The 27,393-nt window shown below is 44.6% G+C and overlaps 1 protein-coding gene, 2 long non-coding RNA genes and 1 other non-coding gene across 11 annotated transcripts in view; 2 read left to right on the forward strand and 2 right to left on the reverse strand.

The window, feature by feature from the left end:
- LOC139363425 (uncharacterized) overlaps positions 1 to 3,253 on the forward strand; it is a 42,968-nt gene extending 39,715 nt beyond the window's left edge. The window contains exon 3 of the long non-coding RNA XR_011623803.1: positions 2,898 to 3,253. This is a non-coding gene — a long non-coding RNA (uncharacterized lncRNA). The remainder of the gene's footprint in view (positions 1 to 2,897) is intronic.
- Positions 1 to 18,422, reverse strand: part of LOC105474485 (uncharacterized) — a 67,983-nt gene extending 49,561 nt beyond the window's left edge. For 3 of the 5 annotated variants that reach the window (XR_011623797.1, XR_011623799.1, XR_011623798.1), the window contains exons 1-3: positions 18,225 to 18,420; positions 9,883 to 9,924; positions 3,850 to 3,940 (exon numbers count right to left, since the gene is read on the reverse strand). This is a non-coding gene — a long non-coding RNA (uncharacterized lncRNA). Of the gene's footprint in view, positions 1 to 3,849; positions 3,941 to 9,882; positions 9,925 to 18,224 lie in introns of all 5 variants that reach the window. The other 2 variants (XR_011623796.1, XR_011623800.1) reach the window with 2 other exon arrangements.
- A 172-nt stretch (positions 18,423 to 18,594) lies between these two features.
- ILRUN (inflammation and lipid regulator with UBA-like and NBR1-like domains) overlaps positions 18,595 to 27,393 on the forward strand; it is a 116,556-nt gene continuing 107,757 nt past the window's right edge. For all 4 annotated transcript variants that reach the window (XM_011729164.3, XM_011729166.3, XM_071097172.1 and 1 more), the window contains exon 1: positions 18,595 to 18,931. In XM_011729164.3, coding sequence (XP_011727466.1) covers positions 18,774 to 18,931 — 158 coding nt within the window. In that variant the 5' untranslated portion in view covers positions 18,595 to 18,773. The remainder of the gene's footprint in view (positions 18,932 to 27,393) is intronic.
- LOC112425321 (small nucleolar RNA U13) lies at positions 22,376 to 22,482 on the reverse strand. Its single transcript, XR_003016385.1, has one exon. It is a non-coding gene; the product is annotated as a small nucleolar RNA U13 (small nucleolar RNA).

Genomic DNA, 27,393 nt, shown 5'->3' on the forward strand with positions numbered 1-27,393 from the left:
TTTAAGGGTCCTTTTGTTGGCCCAATGCTGAGCTGCATACATAATCTGTAGAAATTGCACTATATCAACTTTTTGTTTTTGTTTTCATTATTTTGGAGAGAAGCAAGAATATTATTAATATTAGACTTTAATTTTACATCAACAACACTGTGTAACCAACAGCACAGGGAAGAGGTAGTGGACAGAGAAGATGGTCTGGCTTCCTGTTCCTTAACTAGCCTTGACTTTAACAGCAGAGCCCAAGCAACCTAAGAGCGCCTCACCTAGCCTCTTCATGAAGTGGGGAGAGATGGGAATTGGAAGTCAGAGGCTCATAACTTAAAGAAAGCTGATGGCAAGCCTGGGGAGAGGCCTGGAAATGAGGCAGGGGCTTTGGGCTGTGAGGAATCCCCTAGAGCAGGTCTTCGGCAGAGAACATGCCCCTGGCCTTGCCCAGGATGGATTCCTTGGTAGCATCATATGGGTGCTCCTTAGAGGGGATCTCCAGGATGACTGGGATGGAGCACTGGTAGGCATCCAAGGCGTGCCTCACCATCTCTGTAATGTACTGGTTGACGAAGATGATGCCAATGTCGTCCTGTTTAGAAACTGCTGGAAAGTGTCTTTGATCTCACTGATGGTTGTATGCTTCTTCACCACCAGGAAATTGGGATGGTAGTTCTTGTTAAGCTCCCCTATGCCACCTGGCAGGAAACCAGTCACCGTGTCCTGGTCTCCGAACTGTCTTTTTAGATGAGGAGTTGAGAACTGGAATGTACTTTTGTGTACATGAAAGTTATAGAGCTTGGCCAGGCACAGTGACTCACACCTGTAATCCCAGCACTTTGGGAGGCCGAGGCGGGCAGATCACCTGAGGTCAGGAGTTTGAGACCAGCCTGGCCAACATGGTGAAATCCTGTCTCTTCTAAAAATATAAAAATTAGCTGGGCTTGGTGGCGCGTGCCTGTAGTCTCAGCTACTTGGGAGGCTGAAGCAGGAGAATCACTTGAACCAAGGAGGCAGAGGTTGCAATGCAATGAGCCTAGATCGTGCCACTGCACTCCAGCCTCAGTGACAGAGTGAGAGCCAGTCTCAAAAAAAAAAAAAAAAAAAAAAATTTTATAGAGCTCAACTAAAAGTCTGGCGCTATGTTAATATGGGAGAGGTTGGGAGTGAGTGGGAGGTGTAGACAAAACAAGGTTGGCTGTCAGATGATAATATTGAAGCTGGGTGACGCATACATGGGAGTGCGTATACTGTTTTATTCACTTTTTTGTTTGTTTCTTTGAGACAGGGACTTGTTCTGTCACCCGGGCTGTAGAGCAGTGGTATGATCACAGCTTGCTGCAGCATCAACCTCCCAGGTTCAAGCAATCCTCCCACCTCAGCCTCCTGAGTGGCTAGAACTACAGCTGTACACTACCGCACCCAGCTAATTTTTTTTTCTGTAAAGTTCTATTGAGTTAGTAAATTTTCCTTTTTCTTTTTTGTACAGATGAGGTTTCACCATGTTGCTCAAGCTGGTCTTGAACTTCTGGCCTCAAGCAATCCACCTGTCTTGGCCTCTCAAAGTGCTGGGATTACAGGCATGAGCCATTGTATCCAGGCTACTTTTTTTTTTAAATAAAATTTCTCTCTGTGCTCAGGATGGAGTGCAATAGCATGATCATAGCTCACTGAAACTTTGAATTCCCAGGCTCAAGTGATCCCCCTGCATCAGCCTCCTGAGTACCTAGGACTATAGGCATGTACCACCACAACTGGCTAATTTTTTAATTTTTTTTTTTTTTTTTTTGGTAGAGACAGGGTCTCTCAGCGGGGTGCGGTGGCTCACACCTGTAATCCCAGTACTTTCAGTGGCCGAGGCGGGCGGATCACCTAAGGTTAGGAGTTCGAGACCAGCCTGGCCAACATGGTGAAACTCCATCTCTACTAAAAATACAAAAATCAGCTCAGTGTGGTGGTGCACACCTGTAATCCCAGCTACGTGGGAGGCTGAAGCAGGAGAATCACTTGAACCCCAGAGGCAAAGTTTGCAATGAGCCCAAATTGCGCCACTGTACTCCAGCCTAGGAAACAAGTGCTAAACTCTGTCTCAAAATAAATAAATAAATTCCATAATAAAAAGTAACATATAATTTTTTTAAAAAGGCTAGCATCATGTTTAATGACATATTCACAGATTTAGGTATTGAATGAATTTGGGTCTCTGATGTGAAAATCAAAACTTAGTAATACAGCATCTTTATAAAACACTTTATAGTTTGCAAAATATTTCCAAACTTTATCTCACAACTACTCTCAGAGGTAGATGGAGAGTACCTCTGAGATGATAATACTCCATTTCAGAGAAAAGTGAAGTTCAAAGCAGTAGATCTGGGACTTTAACCCAGTTTTTAAACATGGAATTCAGTGATCTGCTCCTTTTATTCAAAATGGTTACAGCCCTATGCTTTTTCTGATTATAACAGTAAGCCTGGGAAACAGTGAGACCGTATCTCTACTTAAAAACAAACAAACAAAAAATGTAGCTAGGCATGGTGGTCTGCCCTGGAGATGGGAGGATCGCTTGAGCCCAAGTGTTTGAGGTTATACTGAACCATGATCATGCCACTGCACTATGGCCTGGGGGACAGAATGAGACCCTGTCTCTAAAATAATAATATATGTATATAATTTTAAAACAATTTAAACAAATTACAAAGAAGAAAAATGTGACCCCACCACACAGAGATAGGTATTGTTAACATTTTGTATATTATTCTTCAAAATTTTGTTCTTTTTTTTTTTTTTTTAGAGATGGAGTCTCTCTGTTGCCCATGCGATTATTCTGATTCAGCCTCCCATGTAGCTGGGACTACAGGTGCACACCCCCATGCCCCACTAATTTTTGTTTTGTTTTGCTTTGTTTTTGACAGAATCTTGCAGTGTCGCCAGGCTGGAGTGCAGTGGCGCGATCTCAGCTCAATGCAACCTCTGCCGCCTGGGTTCAAGCGATTCTCCTGCCTCAGCTTCCCAAGTAGTGGGGACTACGGGCACAGGCCACCATGCCCAGCTAATTTTTTTATTTTTAGTAGAGACAGGGTTTCACCATGTTGGCCAGGATGGTCTCTATCTCTTGTCCTCGAGATCTGCCTGCCTCGGCCTCCCAAAATGCTGGAATTACAGGTGTAAGCCACCATGCCCGGCCTGTTTTAAATTTCTTTTTACAAAAATAAACATATGACATAGTTTTGTAATCTTCTTTGTCCCTTGAACAATTATGTAGTTTAAACATGTGGCTGTGTCAATAAATTCAGATCTGCATTTATTACATGGCACTCTTGTAACTAGTTTAACTGATCTCCTTTTGTTAAGCATTTAGATGGTTTCCAATTTTTCAAAATTATGAACAATGGCAAAATAAACTTTCTCGTATCTTGGCTCATTCATTATTACATTAGGATTCATGACTGGGAGTGGAAAATCTGGGTGAAAGCATTTAGAAGAATTTTGTAACATATTGCCACCAATCTCAGAAATGTATGGATTTATATTCTCAATCATCCAGTGGGGTATTTTTCCCCACCAATTCATAGTTGCTTTTCTTGAGACAAACGGAATTCAAACACACCAGTGAAAATAGAGTTTAATTTGCTGACCTGTAATCAAGTTGAACTATTGAGCAAACCATTAATAAACGATTAACTGTGTTTGCTTAAAGTAATGATCTTCTGCCGGGCTCAGTGGTTTATGCCTGTAGTCCCAGCACTTTGGGAAGCTGAGGCAGGAGGATCGCTTGAGCACAGGAGTTCAAAACTAGCCTGGACACAAAGTGAGACCTTGTCTCTACCAAAAATCAAAAACTTAGCCAGACACGGTGGTACGCACCTGTGGTTCCAGCTACTTGAGTCCAGGAAGTGGAGGCTGCAGTAAGCCGAGATCGTGTCATTGCACTCCAGCCTGGGCGACAGAGTAAAACCTTGTTTCAAAAAAAAGAGAAAGAAAAGAGAAGAAAAGAAATGGTAATGACCTTCAAGCTTTAATGTGCATTAGAATCACATGGTGATTCCTGGGCTCTATTTCAGACACACGGACTTACACTGCAGGGGTCTGGGACCCAATAATGGGCTTTTTTTTTTTTTTTTTTTTTTTGAGACAGAGTCTTGCTCTGTCACTCAGGCTGGAGTGTAGTGGCCCAATCTCACCTCACTGAAACCTTCACCTCCCGGGTTCAAATGATTCTCGTGTCTCAGCCTCCCAAGTAGCTGGGATTACAGGTGCCCACAACCATGGCTCATTTTTTAATGTTTGTTTTTAGTAGAGACGGGTTTTCAACCATATTAGCCAGGCTGGTCTCGAGCTCCTGGCCTCAAATAATCCACCCACCTCGGCCTCCCAAAGTGCTGGGATTATAGGCATGAGCTGTTGCGCCCGGCCAAGAATGGGCTTTTTGTTGTTGTTGTTGTTGAGACAGAGTTTCACTCTTGTCTCCCAGGCTGGAGTGCAGTGGCACGATCTCGTCTCACTGCAACATCCACCTCCTGGGTTCAAGCGATTCTCCTATCTCAGTCTCTCAAGTAGCTGGGATTACAGACGTGCACCACCACACCCAGCTAATTTTTGTATTTTTAGTAGAGAAGGAGGTTCGCCATGTTGGCCAGGCTGGTCTCAAACTTTTGACTTCAGGTGATCTGCCCACCTTGGCCTCCCAAAGTACTAGGATTACAAGCGTGAGCCACCATGCCTAGCCAAGAATGGGCTTTTTTTTTTTTTTTTTTTTTTCAGATGGAGTCTCGCTCTGTTGCCCAAGCTGGAGTGCAGTGGCGTGATCTTAGCTCACTGCAAGCTCCACCTCCTGGGTTCACGCCATTCTTCTTCCTCAGCCTCCCAAATAACTGGGACTACAGGCGCCCGCCACTACACCTGGCTAATTTTTTTTTTTTTTTTTTTGTATTTTTAGTAGAGGTGGGGTTTCACTGTGTTAGCTAGGATGGTCTCGATCTCCTGACCTCGTGATCTGCCTGCCTCAGCCTCCCAAAGTGCTGGAATTACAGATGTCAGCCACCACGCCCGGCCAAGAATGGGCATTTTTAACAAGACCCACCGGCTCCCAAGTGACTGAGATTTAGGGAATTAGACTCTTGAGATACTAGCTTAAGGATACACACAAGGATAGATGAACAGTGTGCTGATTATGGACTTATTTAGCTTTTGGCCACATGAGGTCTGGTGAGAGAAAGGAAATATTCACTTATTCTCTCTACTCTTGACCTCTTCCACCTCATTCTGTCTCTGTCTCTCTGACACACAGAGACACACACACAGACACACACACACACTCTTTTTGGAGGAAATGAACATTTTACTTTTGGGGATGCCTTTACAGCAGGCTGCTATTATCAGTTACAAAGAGTTGCTTTCTAGTGATTCCTGTTTAGGGCTTTCTGTTTTGTTTTGATTTGCTTTCTTTTTCAAGCAGGCATCTTTGATGTTCCTAACCAGTTAAGCACCTGACAGTCAGTTGATTTTTCCTTTTCTGTAGAAACTCACTTTAAAGTATCCCAGAAGTTCTGCAGTGTGAGATTCGAGGAGATTGGAGGCAAATGAGTTCAGTGAAATTCTACGGGGCCTCTGAAAGGAGGCCCCTGGGTTGTCATCACTTGTTAGCATGGCCCTTCAAAATTCAAACTGGCTTTCCAGGCATTTTCCCTTCCAGGATAGCTCCCCTTTGCTAGCTTCAGGAAACAGCTTTTTAATTTTCTCCTTGAAGGTCTATTTTTGACACAAAGGCTTCATTTTTCATAGAACCCTGCAGCTTTTCTATGTTTGGAGGCCTGGCAAAGGCATCAGACATGTGACCCTCCTAGGCAGGTCTGCCCTTGAAAAATGTATGCTAAGGGGAGGGCTGAGCCCTTCTTTCTCCCTACCCAGATGCCTGCCTGGGCCCACTGCCGAGGACCCCGGCCAGCTGTCGCATGTCCAGCCAGAGCAGCATTACCCACGGTATGTAGAGCCGACCTGTGTCTCATCTTTTCAGGGTCAAGCTCATGCAGACAAGTTATTTTTCTGATAAGTGACTCCTATTACTGGGAAAGGACCAGATGAGTGCCATTCATCCTTTAAAAAACCCCCATATATATATATATAAAATTATTCATTCACAGACATTTTTCATTTATGCCAAATGTTTGTCTCTACCAGACGCAGTATACTTCATGGTAACAAAACCAAAGGGCCAATTAAAAAACAACACTTTGTTGAAATACAATTTACATGCAATAATATTCACCCATTTAAAGTGTACAGTTTGGCGGGGCGTAGTGGCTCATGCCTGTAATCCTAGCACTTTGGGAGGCAAAGGTGGGTGGATCACTTGAAGTCAGGTGTTCTAGACCAGCCTGGCCAACATGGCAAAATCCCATCTCTACTAAAAATACAAAAAAATTAGCCGGGTGTGGTGGTGTGCGCCTGTAATCCCAGCTACTTGGGAGACTAAGCCTGGACAATTGCTTCAACCGGGCAGGTGGAGGTTCAGTGAACCAAGATTACACACTGCACTCCAGCCTGGGTGACAGAGCGAGACTCTGTCTCAAAAAAAAAAAAAGTGTACAGTTTGATGAGATTTGATAAATGCATATATCCATGTAACTGTTACCACAATTCAGATATAGAACAATTCCATTAACCCAACCCAAAAGATCCACTCATGCCCCTTCTCAGTCAATTCTCTGGGCCCCCTCCAAGCTCCCCTACAACTCCAGGCACCACTGGGGTCACTTTCCATCACTACAGCTCAGTTTTACCTATTCTTGAACTTCAAATAAGTGGAATTACACAGTGTATATTCCTTTGTGTCTGGCTTTTTTTGCTCAGTATGTTTCTGAAATTCATCCATGTTGCTGTACCTATCAATAGTTTACTCCTTTCGATTGCTGAGTAGTATTCCATTGTATGGGCATATTACAATTTGTTTATTCATTTGCTTGTTCATGAACATTTAGGTTGTTTCCATTACTTGAATACTGCAAATAAAACTGGTATGAATGGGCCGGGCTCAATGGCTCACGCCTGTAATCCCAGCACTTTGGGAGGCCAAGGCAGGCGGATCACCTGAGGTCAGGAGTTCAAGATCAGCCTGGCCAACATAGTGAAACCCCATCTCTACTAAAAATACAAAAATTAGCCAGGTGCGGTAGCACATGCCTGTAGTCCCAGATACTTGGGAGGCTGAGGCAGAGAACTGCTTGAACCCAGGGGGCAGAGGTTGCACTGAGCTGAGATCGCGCCACTGCACTCCAGCCTGGACAACAGAGCAAGACTCCATCTCAGAAAAAAAAAAACCCTGCTATGGATGTTCAAGTATTTGTATGGACATATGCTTTCATTTATTTTGAGTAAATAGATAGGAGCAAAATGTCTGGGTTTTATCGTAAGCATATGCTTAACTTTTAAAGAAATGGGGCATCAAAGCATGATGTAGACTGATTAAAAAAGGAAATAAAAAGAAATGGGACAGTTAAAAACATCTCATTTTTTGTTGTTAATTCTATATTATATGCCAAGAATGTCAACTCCTATTATATGTCAAGAATTCCAACTTTCTATTCTTATAGTTCATTTGGAAAGAGAACTGTTTTGAGTAAGAAGTCTGGGCCAGGACACCTTGACCTCGGGAGTTCAAGATCTGCCTGGGCAACATAGTGAGACCCTGTCTTTAAAAAAAAAAAAAAGAAAAAGAGTCAGAAATCCAGGGCTTGGCGCAAGTAGCTTAGCTCTAGACCTGGATTTTGAAAAGGGGGTCATTTAGCTTTTTCAGAGCTTCGATTCCCTAATCTTTAAATTAGGGCTGATAATTTCTTATGACAATCAAAAATTGGAAGTAGTCTCAAACGTCATCAATAGGTCACTGGTCAAGTGAAACATATGCTTAAATTGGAATACTATATAATCATTAATAATAATAATGGAGCTGGGTGCAGTGACCCATGCCTGTAATCCTAGCACTTTGGGAGGCTGAGGCAGGAGGATTGTTTGAGCATAGGAGTTAAAGACCAGTTTGAGCAACATAGTGAGATCTCATCTCTACAAAAAAATTAAAAAAGTAGCTGAGCTTGGTGGAGTGTGCCTGTACTCCCAACTGCTCTAGAGACTGAGGTGGGAGGATCGCTTGAGCCCAGGAGGTCAAGGCTGCAGTGAGCCGTGATTGTGCCACTGCACTCCAGCCTGGGTGAAAGACCAAGATCCTGCCTCAAAAACAAAAACCAGAAAATAAACAAACAAAATTAAAATAAATATACATAATGACATAAATATATATTTACTGATGTGGAAAGCTGTTGTCAGCATACTCTCAGTGAAAAAAAGCAGCCTAGAAAGGCAGAGTATGATCCCATTTAGTCAAATTATACAAATGGAGAAACAGATGAAAAACATATTTACTCAAATATTAACAGTGGTTATCTCTGAGTAGCAGGATTTAGGGTGATTTTTACTTTTTTTTTTTTACAATTTCTATATTGCTTAATTTTAGTTGCAACAAGCATGTATGAGTCTTTCAAAAAAAAAAATAAAGCTACTAAAAAACAAGCCAATGTAATTTGTTTTTCCTGAGAATGAGATAAGAGAATATATGGATATATTGAAAAACTATAAGGTATTACTAGTGACATGGCCAAAGAAAACAAAACATTGAAACAATGAAAAAATAAGGAAGGCCGGGCATGGCAGCTCACGCCTATAATCCCAGTGCTTTGGGAGGCCGAGGCGGGCAGATCACTTTAGGTCAGGAGTTCGAGGCCAGCCTGACCAACATGGAGAAACCCCACTTCTACTAAAAATATGAAAATTAGCTGGGAGTGGTGGCACGCGAATCCCAGCTACTCAGGAGGCTGAGGCAGGAGAATCGCTTGAACCCAGGAGATGGAGGTTGCGGTGGGCTGAGATTGTGCCATTGCTCTCCAGCCTCGGCAACAAGGGCGAAACTCCATCTCAAAAAAAAAAAAAAAAGAAAAAAGAAGGCAAAAAGTAAACTGTCGAGTGTTACATAAATTTAAGGTATTGGTATTTTTTTTTAAGTTTGTTTTGTTTTGTTTTTTGAGACAGACTCTCACTCTGTTGCCCAGGCTGGACAGCAGTAGCATGATCCTGGCTCACTGTAACCTCTGCCTCCCAGGTTCAAGCAATTCTCCTGCCTCAGCCTCCTGAGTAGCTGGGATTACAGGTGCGTGCCACCATTCCCAGCTAATCTTTGTGTTTTTAGTAGAGGCGGGGTTTCGCCATGGTGACCAGGCTGACCTTGGCCTCCCAAAGTGCTGGGATTACAGGTGTGAGCCACTGTGCCCGGCCAAGGTATTGGCATTAGTATTTATTAGCTTAGTCTCCTCGAAAAAGGATCTTGAAAATCATCAACGTAATCCCATAAAAGAAAGTAATGATGGCTCCTTACAAACACAAGTAGGCTGAACATAGTGAAAATGTAAAATCCTTAGGATTGAAAGAGGCTGGGTGCAGTGGCTCATGTCTATAATCCCAACACTTTGGGAGGCTGAAGCAGGAGGATTGCTTGAGGCCAGGAGTTCAAGGCCAACCTGGCCAACATAGCAAGACCCTGTCTCTATTATAAAAATAATAAAAATTAAAAAAAAAAAAAGGACTGAAAGAAATCTGGAGTAAAGAGAAAGGCACAGGTTTCTTTCTGACCCTTGGGTTAAATCTTGGCTTTCTCAACATCTGTGTCTCTTTGAACAGGGTATTTAAACTTTTAATTTCTATTTCCTGATCTGCAAATTGGAAAAATAATAATAATCTCATTTTGCTGTGAAGATTAAATGAACCAAAGTACTTAATGTGATGGATTCTGACACATTGGAGAGTTCATTAAATATTTGTTCCCTTTTTTCTCCTTTCGTTTCTTAACTTTACCTGAGATGCAGACAGCAAGATGTTGTACACATTGGAACCCAGCTGGTAAAAAAGAGTGAAGAGAATGATTATAATAAAAGGAGAGAGGCTCTGGGTTTTTGTTTTTGTTTTTTTAACATGAGGGAGAGATAAGGAGTTCATGTTTACTTGGAGGATATTTGACTTGGCAAACTAAAGGGGCCAAGAAGAGAAGGGGAAAAAAAGAAAAGAAGAATGGACTACTTCTGGATGTATCTAGGCCAAGGGACATGAGATAAAGACAGTCAGGTTTTCGTCTGCATTCTCCCATTCACCACAGTAGGAAAAAAGAGACCCAGGGTCTCATGCTTTACCCAGAAGAAAAAATAGTACAATAGGCTGGTGCCTGCCATTTGAGTATCTCTTGAGTAGGGCAGTAGGGTAGAAGAACTGGAAAAACCCCAAATGTGGGGGTCTGGTCCTTTCCCATCATGCTTTGGGAGGATATCGGAAGTGGAGGGTTGCTCTTCAACCTCACCTATTCACTTCCCAGAGAAAATATGCCCCCCCAGGGACAACTTAGACTGCATTAGCTTTTCCTGGAGTGACTTCTAGATATATTTTTGCATTCAGTACGGAAAACGGGAAGCAGCAAAAAGAGCCAGGGACTTGGCCAGGCGCAGTGGCTCACGCCTGCAATCCCAGCACTTTGAGAGGCTGAGGTGGGCAGATCACTTGAGGTCAGGAGTTTGAAACCAGCCTGGACAACATAGTGAAACCCTGTCTCTACTAAAAATACAAAAATTAGCCAGGTGTGGTGGCAGGCGCCTGGAATCCCAGCTACTTGGGAGGCTGAGGCAAGAGAGTCGCTTGAATCTGGGAGGCAGAGGTTGCAGTGAGCCAAGATCGCACCACTGTACTCCAGCCTAGGCGACAGAGTGAGACTCTGTTTCAAAATAAGTAAATAAGTAAACAAGAGCCAGGGTCTTGGAGAGGTTCAAAGCTTCTAAATGACTTTGTCGTAATGCTTTCCCTTACTAGCCTGTTCCTCAAACTCTGTGGAGGATCATCCAGGCCTCCTGAGTCGAGTCTCCTGGAAGGCATCTCTGGGCACCCCAACCTACCCTGTACTCTTCCCTCCTCCCAAGTCCTACAGCCTCGTTGTCTACTTCCCATTTGGCACTTGAACATATGCAGCTTTGCATGGTTGCCTGCCTTTATGTAGTTATTTATAGAAATGTATGTCCTTGTCTCTCCCAATGTCATGTAAGACTTTAATATTTTACATTTACAAATGCTTATGCCTACCTCATTGAAACCTCCATTCCTGGGAAACAAACACAGAATGGAAAGTTTGGCTTGTGCTAGTTGTAGCCATACATTAAATTCCAACCTTTTTTTTTTTTTTTTGAGATGAGTCTCGCTCTGTCACCAGGCTGGAATGCAGTAGCATGATCTCGGCTCACTGCAACCTCAGACTCCTTGGTTCAAGCGATTCTCTTGCCTCAGCTTCCTGAGTAGCTGGGATTACAGGCGTGTGCCACCACGCCCAGCTAATTTTTGGATTTTTAGTAGAGACAGGGTTTCACCACGTTGGCCAGGATGGTCTCGATCTCCTGACCTCAGGTGATCTGCCTGCCTTGGCCTCCCAAAGTGCTGGGATTACAGGCGTAGGTCACTGCACTCGGCTGGGTATCTTTTAATTTAAGAATACATTGCGAGGCTGAGTACGGTGGTTGATGCCTATAATACCAGCACTCTGGGAGGCTGAGGCAGCAGGACTGCTCAAGCCCAGGAGTTCCAGCTGGAGTGAGTTATTTGGCCACTGCATTTCAGTCTTGGTGGAAAAGCAAGACCCCAAGTTTTTAAAAAAAATTGACATGCAATTCTTACTTCCCAAATAAAAGCTTTAAAGATCGTCCACGTTAACGGAGATAATAGAGATAATTCTGTCTCATTATTCTTTCTTTTTTTTTTTTTTTTTGAGATGGAGTCTCACTCTGTCTCCCAGGCTGGAGTGCAGTGGCACAATTTTGGCTCACTGCACCTCTGCCTCCCGGGTTCAAGCAATTCTCCTACCTCAGCCTCCCGAGTAGCTGTAATTATAGGTGCGTGGCACCACACCCAGTTAATTTTTGTATTTTTAGTAGAGATGGGGTTTTGCCATGTGGGCCAGGCTGGTCTCAAACTCCTGACCTCAGGTGATCCGCCTGCCTCAGCCTCCTACAGTGCTGGGATTACAGGCATGAGCCACCACGCCTGGCCTCTGTCTCATGATTCTTAGTGGACCAGCCAGTTGAAACATTTTTATTTTATTTTATTTTGAGATAGGGTCTTGCTCCATTGCCCCAGGCTGGAGTGCAGTGGCACAATCTCTGCTCACTGCAGCCTTGACCTCCTCTGTTCAAGAGATCCTCCCCACCTCAACCTCCCAAGTAGCTGGGATTACAGGCATGCACACCGCCCCCAGTTAGTTGTTCTTATGTTTTATTTTTGTCTCGGTATGTTGACAAGGCTGGTCTTGAGCTCCTGAGCTCAAGTGATCCTCCTGCCTTGGCCTCCCAAAGTGCTGGGATTATAGGCGTGAGCCACCTTCCCTGGTCCTATTTATTTATTTGGAGATGGAGTCTCCCTCTGTTGCCCAGGCTGGAATATAATAGTAGGTTCTCAGCTCACTACAATCTCCGCCTCCTAGGTTCAAGCGATTTTTCTGCCTCAGCCTCCTGAGTAGCTGGGATTACAGGCACACACCACCACGCCTGATTAATTTTTGTATTTTTAGTAGATACTAGGTTTCACCATCTTGGCCAGGCTGGTCTCAAACTCCTGACCTCAGGTGATCTGCCTGCCTGGGTCTTCCAAAGTGCTGGGATTACAGGCATGAGCCACTGCACATGGCCATATTTATTTATTTAAATACAGGAAAGTATAAAAAAGAAAATTAAAATTATTATTAATAATTCTCTATTAATATTTCCAATCTCTTGCTATGTGGATAAGTTCATATAGTGTACTAAATTACATACTGGTTTTTTTTTTTTTTTTTGAGACGGAGTCTTGCTCTGTTGCCCAGGCTGGAGTGCTGTGGCCGGATCTCAGCTCACTGCAAGCTCCGCCTCCCGGGTTCCCGCCACTCTCCTGCCTCAGCCTCCCGAGTAGCTGGGACTACAGGTGCCCGCTACCTTGCCTGGCTACTTTTTTGTATCTTTAGTAGAGACGGGGTTTCACCGTGTTAGCCAGGATGGTCTCGATCTCCTGACCTCATGATCCGCCCGTCTCGGCCTCCCAAAGTGCTGGGATTACAGGCTTGAGCCACCGCGCCCGGCCCATACTGTTTTCTTCACTTAACATAGCATAGGCAAATCGTATGATAAAAATTCTTCAACACATGCTTATTGTCAAAACTTGGAAAATGTAAAACAAACAAACAGGGCCAGGTACAGGAGCTCACACCTGTAATCCCAGCACTTTGGGAGGCTGAGGCAGGAGGATAGCCTGAACCCAGGAGTTGGAAACCAGCCTGGAGAACATGGCAAAACCTTGTCTCTACAAAAAATACAAAAATTAGCTGGGGGTGGTGGCATGCACCTGTCGTCTCAGCTACTCTGGAGGCTGAGGTGGTAGGATCGCTTGAGCCCAGGAGGTGGAGGATGCAGTGAACCGAGACTGCACTGTTGCACACTGCACACTCCAGCCTGGGCAACAGAGCTAGATGAAAGAAAAGAAAGAAAAAAAGAGGCCAGGCGCGGTGGCTCAAGCCTGTAATCCCAGCACTTTGGGAGGCCGAGACGGGCGGATCACGAGGTCAGGAGATTGAGACCATCCTGGCTAACACGGTGAAACCCCGTCTCTACTAAAAAAAAAAAAAATACAAAAAAACTAGCTGGGCGTGGTGGCGGGCGCCTGTAGTCCCAGCTACTCGGGAGGCTGAGGCAGGAGAATGGCGTAAAACCCGGGAGGCGGAGCTTGCAGTGAGCTGAGATCCGGCCACTGCACTCCAGCCTGGGCAACAGAGCGAGACTCCATCTCAAAAAAAAAAAAAAAGAAAGAGAGAGAGAAAAAGAGAGAGAGAGAGAAGAGAGAAAGAGGGAAGGAAGGAAGGAAGGAGGCAGGGAAAGAGGGAGGGAGGGAGGCAAGGAAAGAGGGAGGGAGGGAGGGAAGGAAGGAATGAAGGAAGGAAGCAGGGAGAGAGGGAAGGAAGGAAGGAAGGAAACAAGCAAGCAAGCAAGCAAGCAAGCAAGCAAGCAAGGGGAGGAAAGCTGGGCACAGAGGCTCATGCCTGTAATCCCAGCACTTTGGGAGGCCGAGGCGGGCGGATCACTTGAGATCAGGAATTTGAGACCAGCCTGGCCAACATGGTGAAACCCGTCTCTACAAAAAATATAAAAAGATTAGCTAGGCATGGTGGCTAATGCCTGTAATCCCAGCTACTCAGGAGACTGAGTGAGGCAGGAGAATTGCTTGAACCTGGGAGGCAGAGGTTGCAAGTTGCAGTGAGCACAGATCTTGTGACACTGCACTCCAGCCTTGGCAACAGAACGAGACTCTGTCTCAGAAAAAAATAAAAAATAAAGTAATAGTAAATAATAATTAAAGGTGGGCCTGGTAGCTCATGTCTGTAATCCTAGCACTTTGGGAGGACGAAACGGGTGGATCACCTGAGGTCAGGAGTTAGAGACCAGAGATGGTGAAACTCTGTCTCTATCAAAAATACAAAAAAATTAGCTGGGCGTGGTAGCAGGTGCCTGTAGTCCCAGCTACTCGGGAGCCTTAGGCAGGAGAATCGCTTGAACCTGGGAGGCAGGGGTTGCAGTGAGCCGAGATCAGGCCACTGCACTCCAGCCTGGGCGACAGAGCGAGACTGTCTCAAAATAAATAAATAAAAATAATAATACTTATTATTTTTTGAGACACTCTTGCTCTGTCGCCCAGGCTGGAGTGCAATGGCGAGATCTTGGCTCACTGCGGCCTCTGCCTTTTGGGTTCAAGCGATGATTCTCCTGCCTCAGCCTCCTGAGTAGCTGGGATTTCAGGCGCCCGCCACCACGCCTGACTAATTTTTTTCTTTTTTTTTGAGAGCAAGTTTTGCTCTTGTTGCCCAGGCTGGAGTGCAATGGCATGATCTCAGCTCACTGCAACCTCTGCCTCCCAGGTTCAAGTGATTCTCCTGCCTCAGCCTCCAGAGTAGCTGGGATTACAGGCATGCACCACCATGCCGGGCTAATTTTGTATTTTTAGTTGAAATGGAGTTTCTCCATGTTGGTCAGGCTGGTCTCGAGCTCCTGACCTCAAGTGATCTGCCCGCCTTGGTCTCCCAAAGTACTGGAATTACAGGCGTGAGCCACCAGGCCTGGCCAATTTTTTTTGCATTTTTTAGTAGAGATGGGGTTTCACCATGTTGGCCAGGCTGGTCTTGAACTCTTGACCTCATGTGATTCATCCACCTCAACCTCCCAAAGTGCTGGGATTACAGGCATGAGCCACCATGCTTGACCAATAGCGATATAATTTGACCTCACCAATAACATTTAAAGAAAATCATTGAAAATTTTATCCTTTTTTTTAAATAAAACAGTCTGCTTTCATGGGGACAAAAAATAAAAATTAAAAAATAAAAAATAACTACCAAGTTAATATACACTCACTGTAAACATTCAAGCAGTATAGAAACTTAACATAAAAGTAAACATTCCCCAAAGTTTGGGTTGCAAGAATTAGCAAATAAAAATAGAGGACACAAGTTAATGTATAGGATATATTTATACTAAAAAACCTTGTTTATGTAAAAATGTAAAAATATGTAAGAATGATATTGTATCTTTGTTTTAATTTGCATTTCTTATTCATGGAGTTTAAAATATTTTCATTCATTTTCCAGCCTTTTATATATTTTTAAGAGACAGTCTTGGCCAGGCAGGGTGACTCATGCCTGTAATCCCAGCACTTTGGGAGGCCGACGGCAGATCACCTGAAGTCAGGAGTTTCAGACCAGCCTGGCCAACATCGGTGAAAATCCGTCACTACCAAAAAACACAAAATTTAGCCGGGCATGGTGGTGCACACCTGTGGTCTCTGCTACTCGCGAGGCTGAGGCAGGAGAATTGCTTGAACCTGGGAGGCAGAGGTTGCAACAAGCCGAGATCTCACCACTGCATTCCACCCTGGGCAACAGAGCAAGACTCCGCCTCAAAAAAAAAAAAAAAAAAAAGGAGACTGAGTCTTGCTCAGGTGCCTAGGCTCCAGTGCAGTGGCACAATCACAGCTCACTGCAGCCTCAAACTCCTAGGCGCAGGCTATCTTCCTGCCTCAACTACCTGGAGCAGGTGGGACTACAGGTGCGTACCAGTTAACCCAGCTATTTTTAAAAAGTTTTGGTAGAGATGGGGTCTTGCTACACTGCCTGCCCAGGCTGGTCTCAAACTCTTGGCCTCAAGTGCTCCTCCCACCTTGGACTCCTTATTGATCTTTTTATTTTTATATGTAACTTAAAAAATTTTTTTGAGACAGCATCTCCTGTCACCCAGGCTGGAGTGCAGTGGCAGGAACATGGCTCACTGCAGCCTCAACTTCTTGGGCTCAAATGATCCTCCCTCCTCAGTCTCCCATGTAGCTGGGACCATGGGTGAGCACTACCACGCAGGATTAATTTTTAAATTTTTTGTGGTGTGGTGGTCTCACCATGTTGCTCAGGCTGGTCTCGAATTCCTGGACATAAGCTATCCTCCCACCTCCTCATTGATCTTAATAGCTTTTTATTTATTACATAAAAATATTAGGGCACAGTGGCTCACGCCTGCAATCCCAACACTTAGGGAGGCCAAGGGAGGAGGATCCCTCAAGCCCAGAAGTTTGAGATCAGCCAGGGCAACACAGTGAGACCCTGTCTCTACAGAAGGTTGAAAAAACAACATTAGCCGGTCATAGTGGCGCCCACTTGCAGTTCCAATTTCCTGGGGGAGCTGAGGTGGGAGGATTACTTGATCCCAGGAGTTCAAGGCTGCAGTGAGCCATGATCCTGCCACTGCACTCCAGCCTGGGCAACAGAACAAGATCTTGTCTGAAAAAAAAAAAAGAAAAAATTGAATTATGTAGAGCGTTTAGGTGTGGGTTAAGACCTTAGTACTGTATGCGACTGACCGAGAGTTTTGAATTTTTCCCTAAATCAGCATTCTAATGGAGTCACCAGTTTCCAATAATATCGTCTTTTGGATCCTTGGTCAACACAATTTTCATCCATGGATACTGCAAGTTAAAACACTTTCTAGAAGTCTATGGTGCTAACATCAAATTAGTTCTTGGGTCAACTTTTTAATTTTTGTGTAAGGTCCCAATTGAACTTAATGTAGAAAGGGAATGTAGCAGGGTATAGTGAATGGAGTGCTAAACTGGGCGTTTGGAACCCCCTTTCCACCTGTGTAATCTTGGGTGAATCATTTCCTCTCTATCCATTTCAATGTCTTCATCTGTAGAATGGGGAGGTTGGACTCGACAGTGTCAGTTCCTTTTAGTTATTGAGATTTTTATAATCGTTCTGTCTCTATTGCACCATCCAAAAGATTAGGACAAAACATGTTCATCTCTGAGTCCCAAATATGCATGGCTCCAGAACCTTAAAAAGTCACTGTAGTTTACTCTCTTTTGGTAGTGGGACAGAGGAATGGGTTCCCTTTCCAAAACATCCTGGCCCCCGACACATTACTACTTTTTCCAGCTGTTTTTGAAATTGTGGAAAACACACTTCATAAGGAACTAGAAATCTGGGTTCTAGTTTTGCTGCTCTGTATTTCTGGACAACGCACGTAAGCTTACTTCCCTGCAGAAGACCATTTCTCACTCATCCCCCCCACCCCTCCCCGCCTTGGATCTAGCAGTGCTGGGCAATTCGCAGTGTTTCAAAAACATTTCCTAACAGAAGAGGGCAGACAAGACAGTCTCTTTACTTCCTTTCTCATTCTTTGACAGACCTTGACCGGGAAGGTGTACAGTATATACAGAAATACTTTGTCTTCTATTTTAAATATAGAACAAGGCATGCTAAATTCTCATGACTTTATTTTGATAGGGTTGTTCCTGACAGAGTGGGAGGAAGGTTATGTGTGGTGTTCTTTTAGACCTGTGATGGATGTTTGTATCGAGACCTTTTTTATTTTCCGGAGACACGATGCTACCGTTGCATAACACAAACAGAACCGATAAACGGTAGTAATAGCAAAGAGTGCCCGGGAACCAAGGCTTTAAGGCAGCATCCCTCTGGGAAAGCGGCTCTTCAAACCCGTCCTTCAAGCGTGAGTGGCAGACTCCTGGCTGGGAGGGCTGAGTCGTGAGTGCACTTTGCTACTTGACCTTGCCACTGTCTCCCTCTCCCGTGACTTCAGTTTTCTCACCTGCAAAATGGTAGAGTTGTCATAAACGAAAATCCCTGAACTTCTCCCGCAGCCCCAGGCTTTAACAGCTCTCCTTGAAGGTGGGGACGGGGCGGAGTAATGGTCTGGACAGAAACTCCCGCACACGGCTGGACCATCTCTTTCCTCCTTCCTACTTTTCGCCCCCTCGCCCCGCCCCGGTGAGGTCACGCGGGGACGTCACGAGTTTGTGACGACACTAAGGGACGGGCCTCCGGGAGAGGAAGGGGCGGGGCCTAGGCTGGCGACGCTTGCGCAGTGGGCGCGGCGCGGGAGGAGGCGGAGGCGGCGGAGTGGCGAGAGGCGAGAGGCGGCGGAGGCGGCGGAGCTGGGGGGGGTGGGAGGGGGGGGAGAGTGAGTGAGTGGCAGAGTGAGTTTACCCCTATGAGACTGTGAGAGGCCCGGGGCCTACCTCAAAGGAGCGGGGTCACGACGCTAGCTAGCAGCGGGCCCCCTCCCGGTCCCCGGGCCCGGCGGCGCGGCGGCGGCTCGGTTGTGAGGAGGCGGGGAAGCGGGTGTCCGGGCCCCGCCATGGAGGGCATGGACGTGGACCTGGACCCGGAGCTGATGCAGAAGTTCAGCTGCCTGGGCACCACCGACAAGGACGTGCTCATCTCCGAGTTCCAGAGGCTGCTCGGCTTCCAGCTCAATCCTGCCGGTTGCGCCTTCTTCCTGGACATGACCAACTGGTGAGCCGGCCCCGCCGTGCCAGCGCTGGCAGCGGCCTCGGGGCCCCTAGGGGAAGGGAAGGGACTCTCGAGCTCGGCGGCAGGGCGAGCCAGGCGGGTACTGAGGGCCACCCCCTTCCCGGGACAGGTAGGACAAGTGGGGGAGCACCGGGGGCATAGGAAGAATTTGAGGGCTGAGCAGGGCTAGAGGAGAGTTAGGGGCCACGGAGGCAGAAGGGGCGGAAGGGAGATGATGTGGGCAGCTCCTGAGGTTTTTCGAGGATTAGGGGCCAAGGGCCAAAGGACGTGAGATGTGAGGAAAAGACTTAGGCATTCAGGCATAGTGGGTAGACTTGAGAGGAAAAGGGTTATGGTATTGGCTAAGAGTAAAAAGCACAGGAGATTTGGATTTGGGGAGTGGGGAAAAAGGTTGGGGTTTGGAGTGAGGGGCTGAGGATGCCAGGATTGGGCGGAAACTATAGGGAAGGATTAGGTGCTGTGGAGCAACCTGAGCACTGGAGAGGCTTGGGAGTTAGGAGCTGAGAACAGATTAATTTGTGTGTCTGTCTCTTTCCAGTTGAGGATAGATAGGGAAAAGGGGGTGATATTATGAGGGAAGACAAGGGGGTATGGTGAGGAAGATGACTTTCTTAAGAGTTATGCCAGGGAGGAGTAGGATCTACTAGTAAATCGACACATGGAGGACTGGGAGTGTTAGACTTGGGACAGGGCCTGGGAACCACCTTAGGAAAAGTGGGGGAAATGAGATGATCTTGGGGGAAGGAACTTTCTGAAGGGACAGGACTCCTGGCAGAGGGTTCATCTGGGGCCACCAGAATGCTGGGAATGGAGAGGGGCTTATCTGAAAGAAAACTAAGTTGACAGATGTTTGGGAAAATGGAGAACTTAGGCTGGGAGCCAAGTGTTTTTGTGTTCACCTTGTAGAAGACTGAATTGGGGCAGAAGACTATCCGACGTAAAGGAGTGTTTCTTGGCTTTGGAAGTAGCACTTGCTGTTATTGACAAGCAAGGCTTCCCCTTGTACTCTGAATAGAGGTTGTTGGATTCACTCAGAGGCAGAGTTGGAGCGGAGACGATTAGACTTTCTTTGAAAGGATTTCAGGTGAAACAACTAATATGTCTTTGGGCAAAAGGCAAAAGGTTCAGTGCCCTTTGCTCTGTTGGGCATTCAGTCTCCTGACATGTGGAATCTTGTTTCTTTTGGCATCACTTGCACAACCAGCCTCTCTTTTATTCCTTGTACTCTGAATGCCTCGAGCAATGATGGAAAAGAGGCTGTAAACCTACTTTTTGTCCCCCTCCTAACCTAGTCCTACCCTGGATGATGCTCATCTGTTAGTAGGAGCCTTGTAGCCATGGCTGCACCAAAGGTGATGTGTAAATTTTTTTTTTTTTTTTTTTTAGACGGAGTCTCGCTCTGTCGCTCAGGCTGGAGTGCAGTGACGCAACCTCGATTCACTGCAACCTCTGCTTCCCAGGTTCAAGCAATTCTCCTGTCTCAGCCTCCCCAGCAGCTGGGACTACAGGCGCACACCACCTCGCCTGACTAATTTTTTTGTATTTTTAGTAGAGATGGAGTTTCACCATATTGGTCAGGCAGATCTTGAACTGACCTCAGGTGACCCACCTGCCTTTGCCTCCCAAAGTGCTGGGAACATGTGTGAGCCAATTTTTTTTTTTTTTTTTTTCCCTGTGTATCATCTTTGATGGGTCTTACTATTTTATCTTTAAGGTCGATTATTACAGCAAGAGCAGGTTTAAATTTCTAGATGTTTAGAAAACTCTTTGACTGGATGCAGGAGACAGCCTTTAGAATTAATCGTTTGTAATCTCCATTTGTATCTGTTACATCTGATGATCTCAGGCAGGGAATATAGCCTACTGTAGTTTTCTGACAGCTAACCTGAGGTGTTTAGTCAGAGAGACATGGGTTATTGAACACACTGAGAAGAGCTATTACTCTGGTGAAATTTAGAAGTAAAGTTATATCTTGAAGAGAGTTGTTCTCTTGCCTGACTGCTTCCCACCTCCGGCTCTTTTTCTTCCTTGTTTACACTAGTTCAGCATAGGAAACTTGGCATATTGTTGCTGCTAGTTTGGTAGGAGAGGATCATTATTTCTCCCAACCCCTTGTGAATTGGACTATTTAAACACTGCCCTAATAAGTTTTAATTTCTTTAGGGTCAGTCTTTATTAGTGTAATTATTATGGCTACAAAAGCAGTGTAATGAATTTTATATGTTTGAGGTATGTATTTAACGTCTAAGATTTTTCTTAGGTGTTGTGGAAAGTGAATAGGTGAGGCCCAGTGTGGATAAGAAAAAAAAAACTTAAAAGGCTGCACGCCTATAATCCCAGCACTTTGGGAGGCTGGCTGAGGCAGGAGGATCACTTGAGTCTAGGAGTTCGAGACTAGCCTGGGTGACATAGTGAGATCCTGTCTCTACAAAAAATACAGCAAAATGAACCGGACATAATGGTGTGCGCCTGTAGTCCCAGCTACTTGGGAGGCTGAGGTGGGAGGATCACCCTGGGAAGTCGAGGCTGCAGTGAGCTGAAATCGCACCGTTGCACTCTAGACTGGGTGACAGAGTGGTGAGATGCTGTCTCAAAAAAAAAAAAAAGTGTATATATATACATATATATATATAGTTGGACTATAAAAGTTGTATTTGAGTTTTTACACGAAAAACTTAAGTTCAAAGCCATGGAGTAGCATATATGTTGATGACATGTTATTTCTGTATAAAAACAAGTTACATATATAAGCAAAGGAGTGAGCTGTTAAGAAAATGTGTTCTGGGCCAGGTGTCGTGGTGCATGCCTGTAGTCCCAGCTACCTGGGAGCCTGAGGTAGGAAGATACCTGAGTCCAGGAGATCGAGGCTGCAGTGAACCGTGATCATGCCACTGCCCTCCAGCCTGGGTGGCAGGATAAGACTCTGTCTGGGGGAAAGAAAAAAAAGTGTTCTGGCTTTAGAGAAATTGAGAAGTTGGAAGTCAGTAGCTTCTTAGAAATCCATGCAGTTAAGTGATAATTCAACTTTAAGTCACATTACCTTATTTTTTGGCTGTATAAGGCATGTTCTTTATTTTCTTTGATTATAAAATGAAAAATCACTTGTGAACTAAAAGCAGGAAGGCTTTTCATTTTTTTCTTTCTTATGAAAGATAGCGCCATAGTCTAATACTGTATTTTTTGATTCCTGTGTTTACCTAATTCATCTTGACAGTTTTGTATTTTATTTTTTGAGACAGGGTCTTATTTTGTCACCCAGGCTGAAGTGCAGTGGCACAACCATGGCTCACTACAGCCTCCCAGACTCGAGCAATCCTCCCACCTCAGCCTCGTGAGTAGCTGGGACTACAGATGCGTGCCACCATGACTGGCTAATTTTTTTATTTTTTTACTTTTTATTTAATTTAATTTTTTTCCTTTTTCTCATGTCAGATGAGTAATGTGCGCGTGTTATGTAACAAGATTCAAGGTTGGCACATGTCACGCATGCATGTAAACCACCCAATCATCACACATACGAATTGCAAAAGGATCAATTTAAAAATTTTTTTAGAGATGGGTTGCACTGTGTTGCCAGACCTAGTCTCGAACTCTTGGGCTCAGTCCTGCCTTAGTCTCCCAAAGTGTTGGAATTATAGACATGAGCCACTGTGTCCAGCCAAGATTTTTTTTTTCAAACATCCATCATAATTAATAAAATCTAGGTAAATATATATACACATAGTGTGCATGCATGCATATATCACAGTATTTGTATGTGTTGCTCAAGTAGAAATCTAAAGTCTAGACATGTGTTGTTTTAAGCATCATTTAATTTCTAACTGGGCAACTGTTGACATAGTCCTAATACAAGTTGACAAAAAATCTCTCAGCTTGCTGTCATGATTAACCTGTTGAATTGAAGATGATTAATCTTACTGTGACTTCATAAGTTCCTGCTTTGGGTTGTAATAAATACCATTCAGTTGTCTGATGTCTATTAAAAAATAATGTGGTAAATTAAAAATCATTGTTGAAAAGCGAAGACCCTCGGTCTTCTAAAATTAAACCTGAGTGCAGTAGCTCACTCCTATAATCCCAGCACTTTGGGAGACCAAGGCAGTAGGATTGCTTGAACCCAGGAGTTTGAGACCAGCATGGGCAAGATAGTGAGACCTCAATCTCTACAAAAATAAAAAAATTAGCTGCTCAGGGTGGCGCTCACCTGTAGTCCAAGACAAGTGGGAGGCTGAGGTGGGAGGATCAGTTGAGCCTGGGAGGTGAAGGGTGCAGTGAGCCGTGATTGTGCCTCTGTACTCCTGCCCGGGTAACAGAGAGAGACCCTGTCTCAAAAATAAAATAAAAATAAAACCTGAGTTGGAAAGGTTATGCTCTTGTGATGAAAAGTAAGAATTTTGTCATTGTTGAAAAACTGACTAAATGGAATGTTTTGGCCTTGTAGGTCTTCTACCTTGTTAACACATTTTTTTTTTTTGGTCTTAGGTTAACAACATTGTGTAGATATTTCTTTTCTTTTCTCTTTTCTTTTCTTTTCTCTTTTCTTTTCTTTTCTTTTCTTTTCTTTTCTTTTCTTTTCAAGACGGAGTCTTGCTCTGTCGCCCAGGCTGGAGTGCAGTGGCACCATATTGGCTCAATGCAACCGATTCTCCTGTTTCAGCCTCCTGAGTAGCTGGGACTATGGGCACCCACCACCACAACTGGCTAATTTTTGTAGTTTTAGTAGAGATGGGGTTTCACCATGTTTGGCCAGGCTGGTCTCGAACTCCTGACCTCAAATGATCCACCTACCTTGGCTGGGATTATAGGCGTGGGCCACTGCACCTGGCTTCTGTTTGTTAAATTTAGAACCAAATATTGTTTTCAGTTGAGCATGTTTGTAGCATTTATACCTGAGCTGGCAGCCATGCTGCTGGAGATTGATGCAATTGCCTGTTAACAAAAGTAGTCAATTTTCAGTTCCTAAGTGAGTATGTAAAGTGAATAAATGGTATGGTGAAAGTAAACCCAATATCTAAACCAAATTGAAATGACTTGTAGATTAATATCTGCAGTGTTCTATAGGTGGAATGTCTTTCAGAGATACTATTGGGCTGTGAATACAGAACTTGGAATTCTAAAACTGGAAACTGACTTAAGAGATTCTCTAGTTTAGGCCAGGCTCAGTGGCTCATGCCTGTAATCCCAGCACTTTGGGAGGCCGAGGCGGGCGGATCATGAGGTCAGGAGATTGAGACCATCGTGGCTAGCACGGTGACACCCCGTCTCTACTAAAAATACATTAAAAAAAATTAGCCGGGTGTGGTGGTGGGCGCCTATAGTCCCAGCTACTCGGAAGGCTGAGGCAGGAGAATGGCGTGAACCCAGGAGGCGGAGCTTGCAGTGAGCTGAGATCGTGCCTCTGCACTCCAGCCTGGGCCACAGAGCGAGACTCCATCTCAAAAAAAGAGAGAGGGTCTCTAGTTTATTCCAACTTTTCCTGCAGATTTGCGTCCAGCCCTTCTAAGATAGTCATCTGTCCTATTCTTGTATCCCTACATGCAGAGATTTGCATGATACCTTATTATAATGTTTAATTACTTTCCAGTTAGAATTATGTTAAAACTAAACCTTCCTTGCTACGATTTAAGCCTTTTTCGTTTGTGTATGTCCTCCTTGGAGATGGAGGGAGGATATCTAATAAACACTCTGTTAAGACATCAGAAAGCTTCTATTAATTGAAATTACTAAAAATTTTCAACTATGTAAAAGTTAAACATGTTCAATTTAATGGGTTCATGTTTTTTAATGTAGTCTAATTGGCTTTTTTTTTTTTTTTTTTAAATGGGAAACCAACAAGATTCAGAGGAGAGCTTACCTCACTTTTTAAGAATTTGTGGTAAAATATATGTAACAAAATTTACCCTTTTAATCAATTTATTTATTTATTTATTTTTAATTTTTTTTTTTTTTTTTGAGACACAGTTTCACTCTGTCCCCCAGGCTGGAGTGCAGTGGCGCATTCTTGGCTCACTGCAACCTCTACCTCCCAGGTTCAAGCAATTCTTGTGCGTCAGCCTCCCAAGTAGCTGGGATTATAGGTATGGGCCACCACCTCTGGCTAATTTTTTATTAGTAGTAGAGATGAGGTTTTGCCATGTTGGCCAGGCTGGTCTCAAACTCCTGACCTCGGGTGATCCACCTGCCTCAGCCTGCCAAAGTGCTGGGATTACAGGCGTGAGCCACCACGCCCACATTTAAATCAGTTTAAGGTGTACAGTTCAATGTTACATTAGGTGTTCATTATGAGTTGTTTAGCATTAGTGACAAGAGTCAAATAACTCTTCTAGATTTTTATACGACATTAACTTAGGAGTTAGTACTGGCCTTATTTCTCAGTATAGCAGTAGATAAAATATCTTTTAATAGCATATAGACAATGTTTCTCTACCTCCTAATTAGGCTAGTGCTGTGCAGTTGTGGTATTGCAACATCCTAGGTTGCCTGCAGGTATCTTCAGGGAGCAGTGTGTATGTTTTGGAATTCTACTTGCGTCCTCTATGGATGGAATAGATGTTTTCTAGAAAAGTAACTTAGGGCCGGACGTGGTGGCTCAAGCCTGTAATCCTAGCACTTTGGGAGGCCGAGACGGGCGAATCACGAGGTCAGGAGATCGAGACCATCTTGGCTAACACGGTGAAACCCCGTCTCTACTAAAAAATACAAAAAATTAGCCAGGCGAGGTGGCGGGCGCCTGTAGTCCCAGCTGCTTGGGAGGCTGAGGCAGGAGAATGGCGTGAACCCGAGAGGCGGAGCTTGCAGTGAGCTGAGATCCGGCCATTGCACTCCAGCCTGGGTGACAGAGTGAGACTCTGTCTCAAAAAAAAAAAAAAAAAGAAAAAAGAAAAGTAACTTAGGAGAAATATTTCCATAAAATATAATGTCCTATTAACTTTCTCAACATTGTCAGAAACACCCTACTAGATAAAGATATAACCACAAATCAATGAAATGAAATTAGAATCTAGATGTGAAAATCAGTTGTACCTCTTATCGCACAGTGCCTTCTCTGCCTGTTAATCCGTTTCTTAGTCACCCATGCTAAATGAGTTTCTCATCTACGCCGTGGTTTATATGTGTAAATCTAGGAAAACGTTCCTTTATGATAGAGATAATACTTGCTATTAATATTGGTTTCCTTAAATAAATGTGTGTCAAACAGTAGTTATAGGAAGAGGGCAAGGAAGGGCTACATAACCGCCATAGAATATTTTGTACTCTATTGCATTTTTTTAAAAGGTTGAGAGTTCTTTGGACATTCTATCGATTGATTGATTGATTGATTGATTGAGAGGGAGTCTCTCTCTGTTGCCCAGGCTGGAGTGCAGTAGCAGGATCTCGGCTCACTGTAACCTCCGCCTCCTGGGTTCAAGCAATTCTTCTGTCTCAGCCTCCCGAGCAGCTGGGATTACAGGAGTGCACCATCACACCCGGCTAATTTTAGTATTTTTTATAGTGATGGGTCTAACCGTATTGGCCAAACTGGTCTCGAACTTCTGACCTCAGGTGATCTGCCCACCTCGGCCTCCCAAAGTGCTGGGATTACAGGTGTGAGCCACCACGCCTGGCCTATTTATTTTTTTTGAAACAGGGTATCACTCTGTCACCCACACTGGAGCAGCACAATGGTTCATTCATAGCTCACTGCAGCCTGGACTTCTGGGGCAAAAATGATCCTCCCACCCCAGCCTCCCAAGTAGCTGGGACCACAGGCATGCACCATCATGCCCGGCTAATTTTCCTTTTTTTAAATTTTTGTGGAGACTGGACCTCCCTATGGTGCCCAGGCTGCACTTTTTGTTTGTTTGTTTTTTAAAGAGACGAGGTCTCACTATTCTGGCCAGGCTGGTCTTGAACTCCTGGGCTCAAGTAATTCTCCCACCTTGGCTTCCCAAAGTGCTGGGATAACAGGTGTGAGCCACCGTGCCTAGCCTTTTTTTTTTTTTTTTTTTAAAAAGAGACTAGGTCTTGCCCTGTGGCCCAAGCTAGAGTGCAGTGGTGATGTTAGTTCATTGTAACCTCAAACTCCTGGTGTCAAGTGATCCTCCCACCTCAGCTTCGGAATACCTGGGACTACAGGTCTGCGCCACCCACACCTGGCTAATTTATTTTGTTTTGTAAAGAGATGGGTCTCATGTTTTCCAGGCTGGTCTTGAACTCCTGGCCTTAAGCAGCCCTCCTGCCTCAACATCCCAAAGTGTGGGGATTATTTTCCAGTTTTTTTGGTCTTTTTTTTTGGCACATGCACATTGGGACTCTTGGTATAATGTAGAATAGTTTACAAATAGAGCAGCCAGGTTCACTTTATTTTTAAAGGAACACAGTAAAAAGTACGTTGCTATCCTGCAGAAAGTCTTCTTTTTGCTGTGCTGTTACTGTAGGACTTGCATTTCTGAGCATACATCATG

Source organism: Macaca nemestrina, chromosome 5 (assembly GCF_043159975.1).
Source record: "Macaca nemestrina isolate mMacNem1 chromosome 5, mMacNem.hap1, whole genome shotgun sequence".
Classification (NCBI taxonomy): Eukaryota; Metazoa; Chordata; class Mammalia; order Primates; family Cercopithecidae; genus Macaca; species Macaca nemestrina.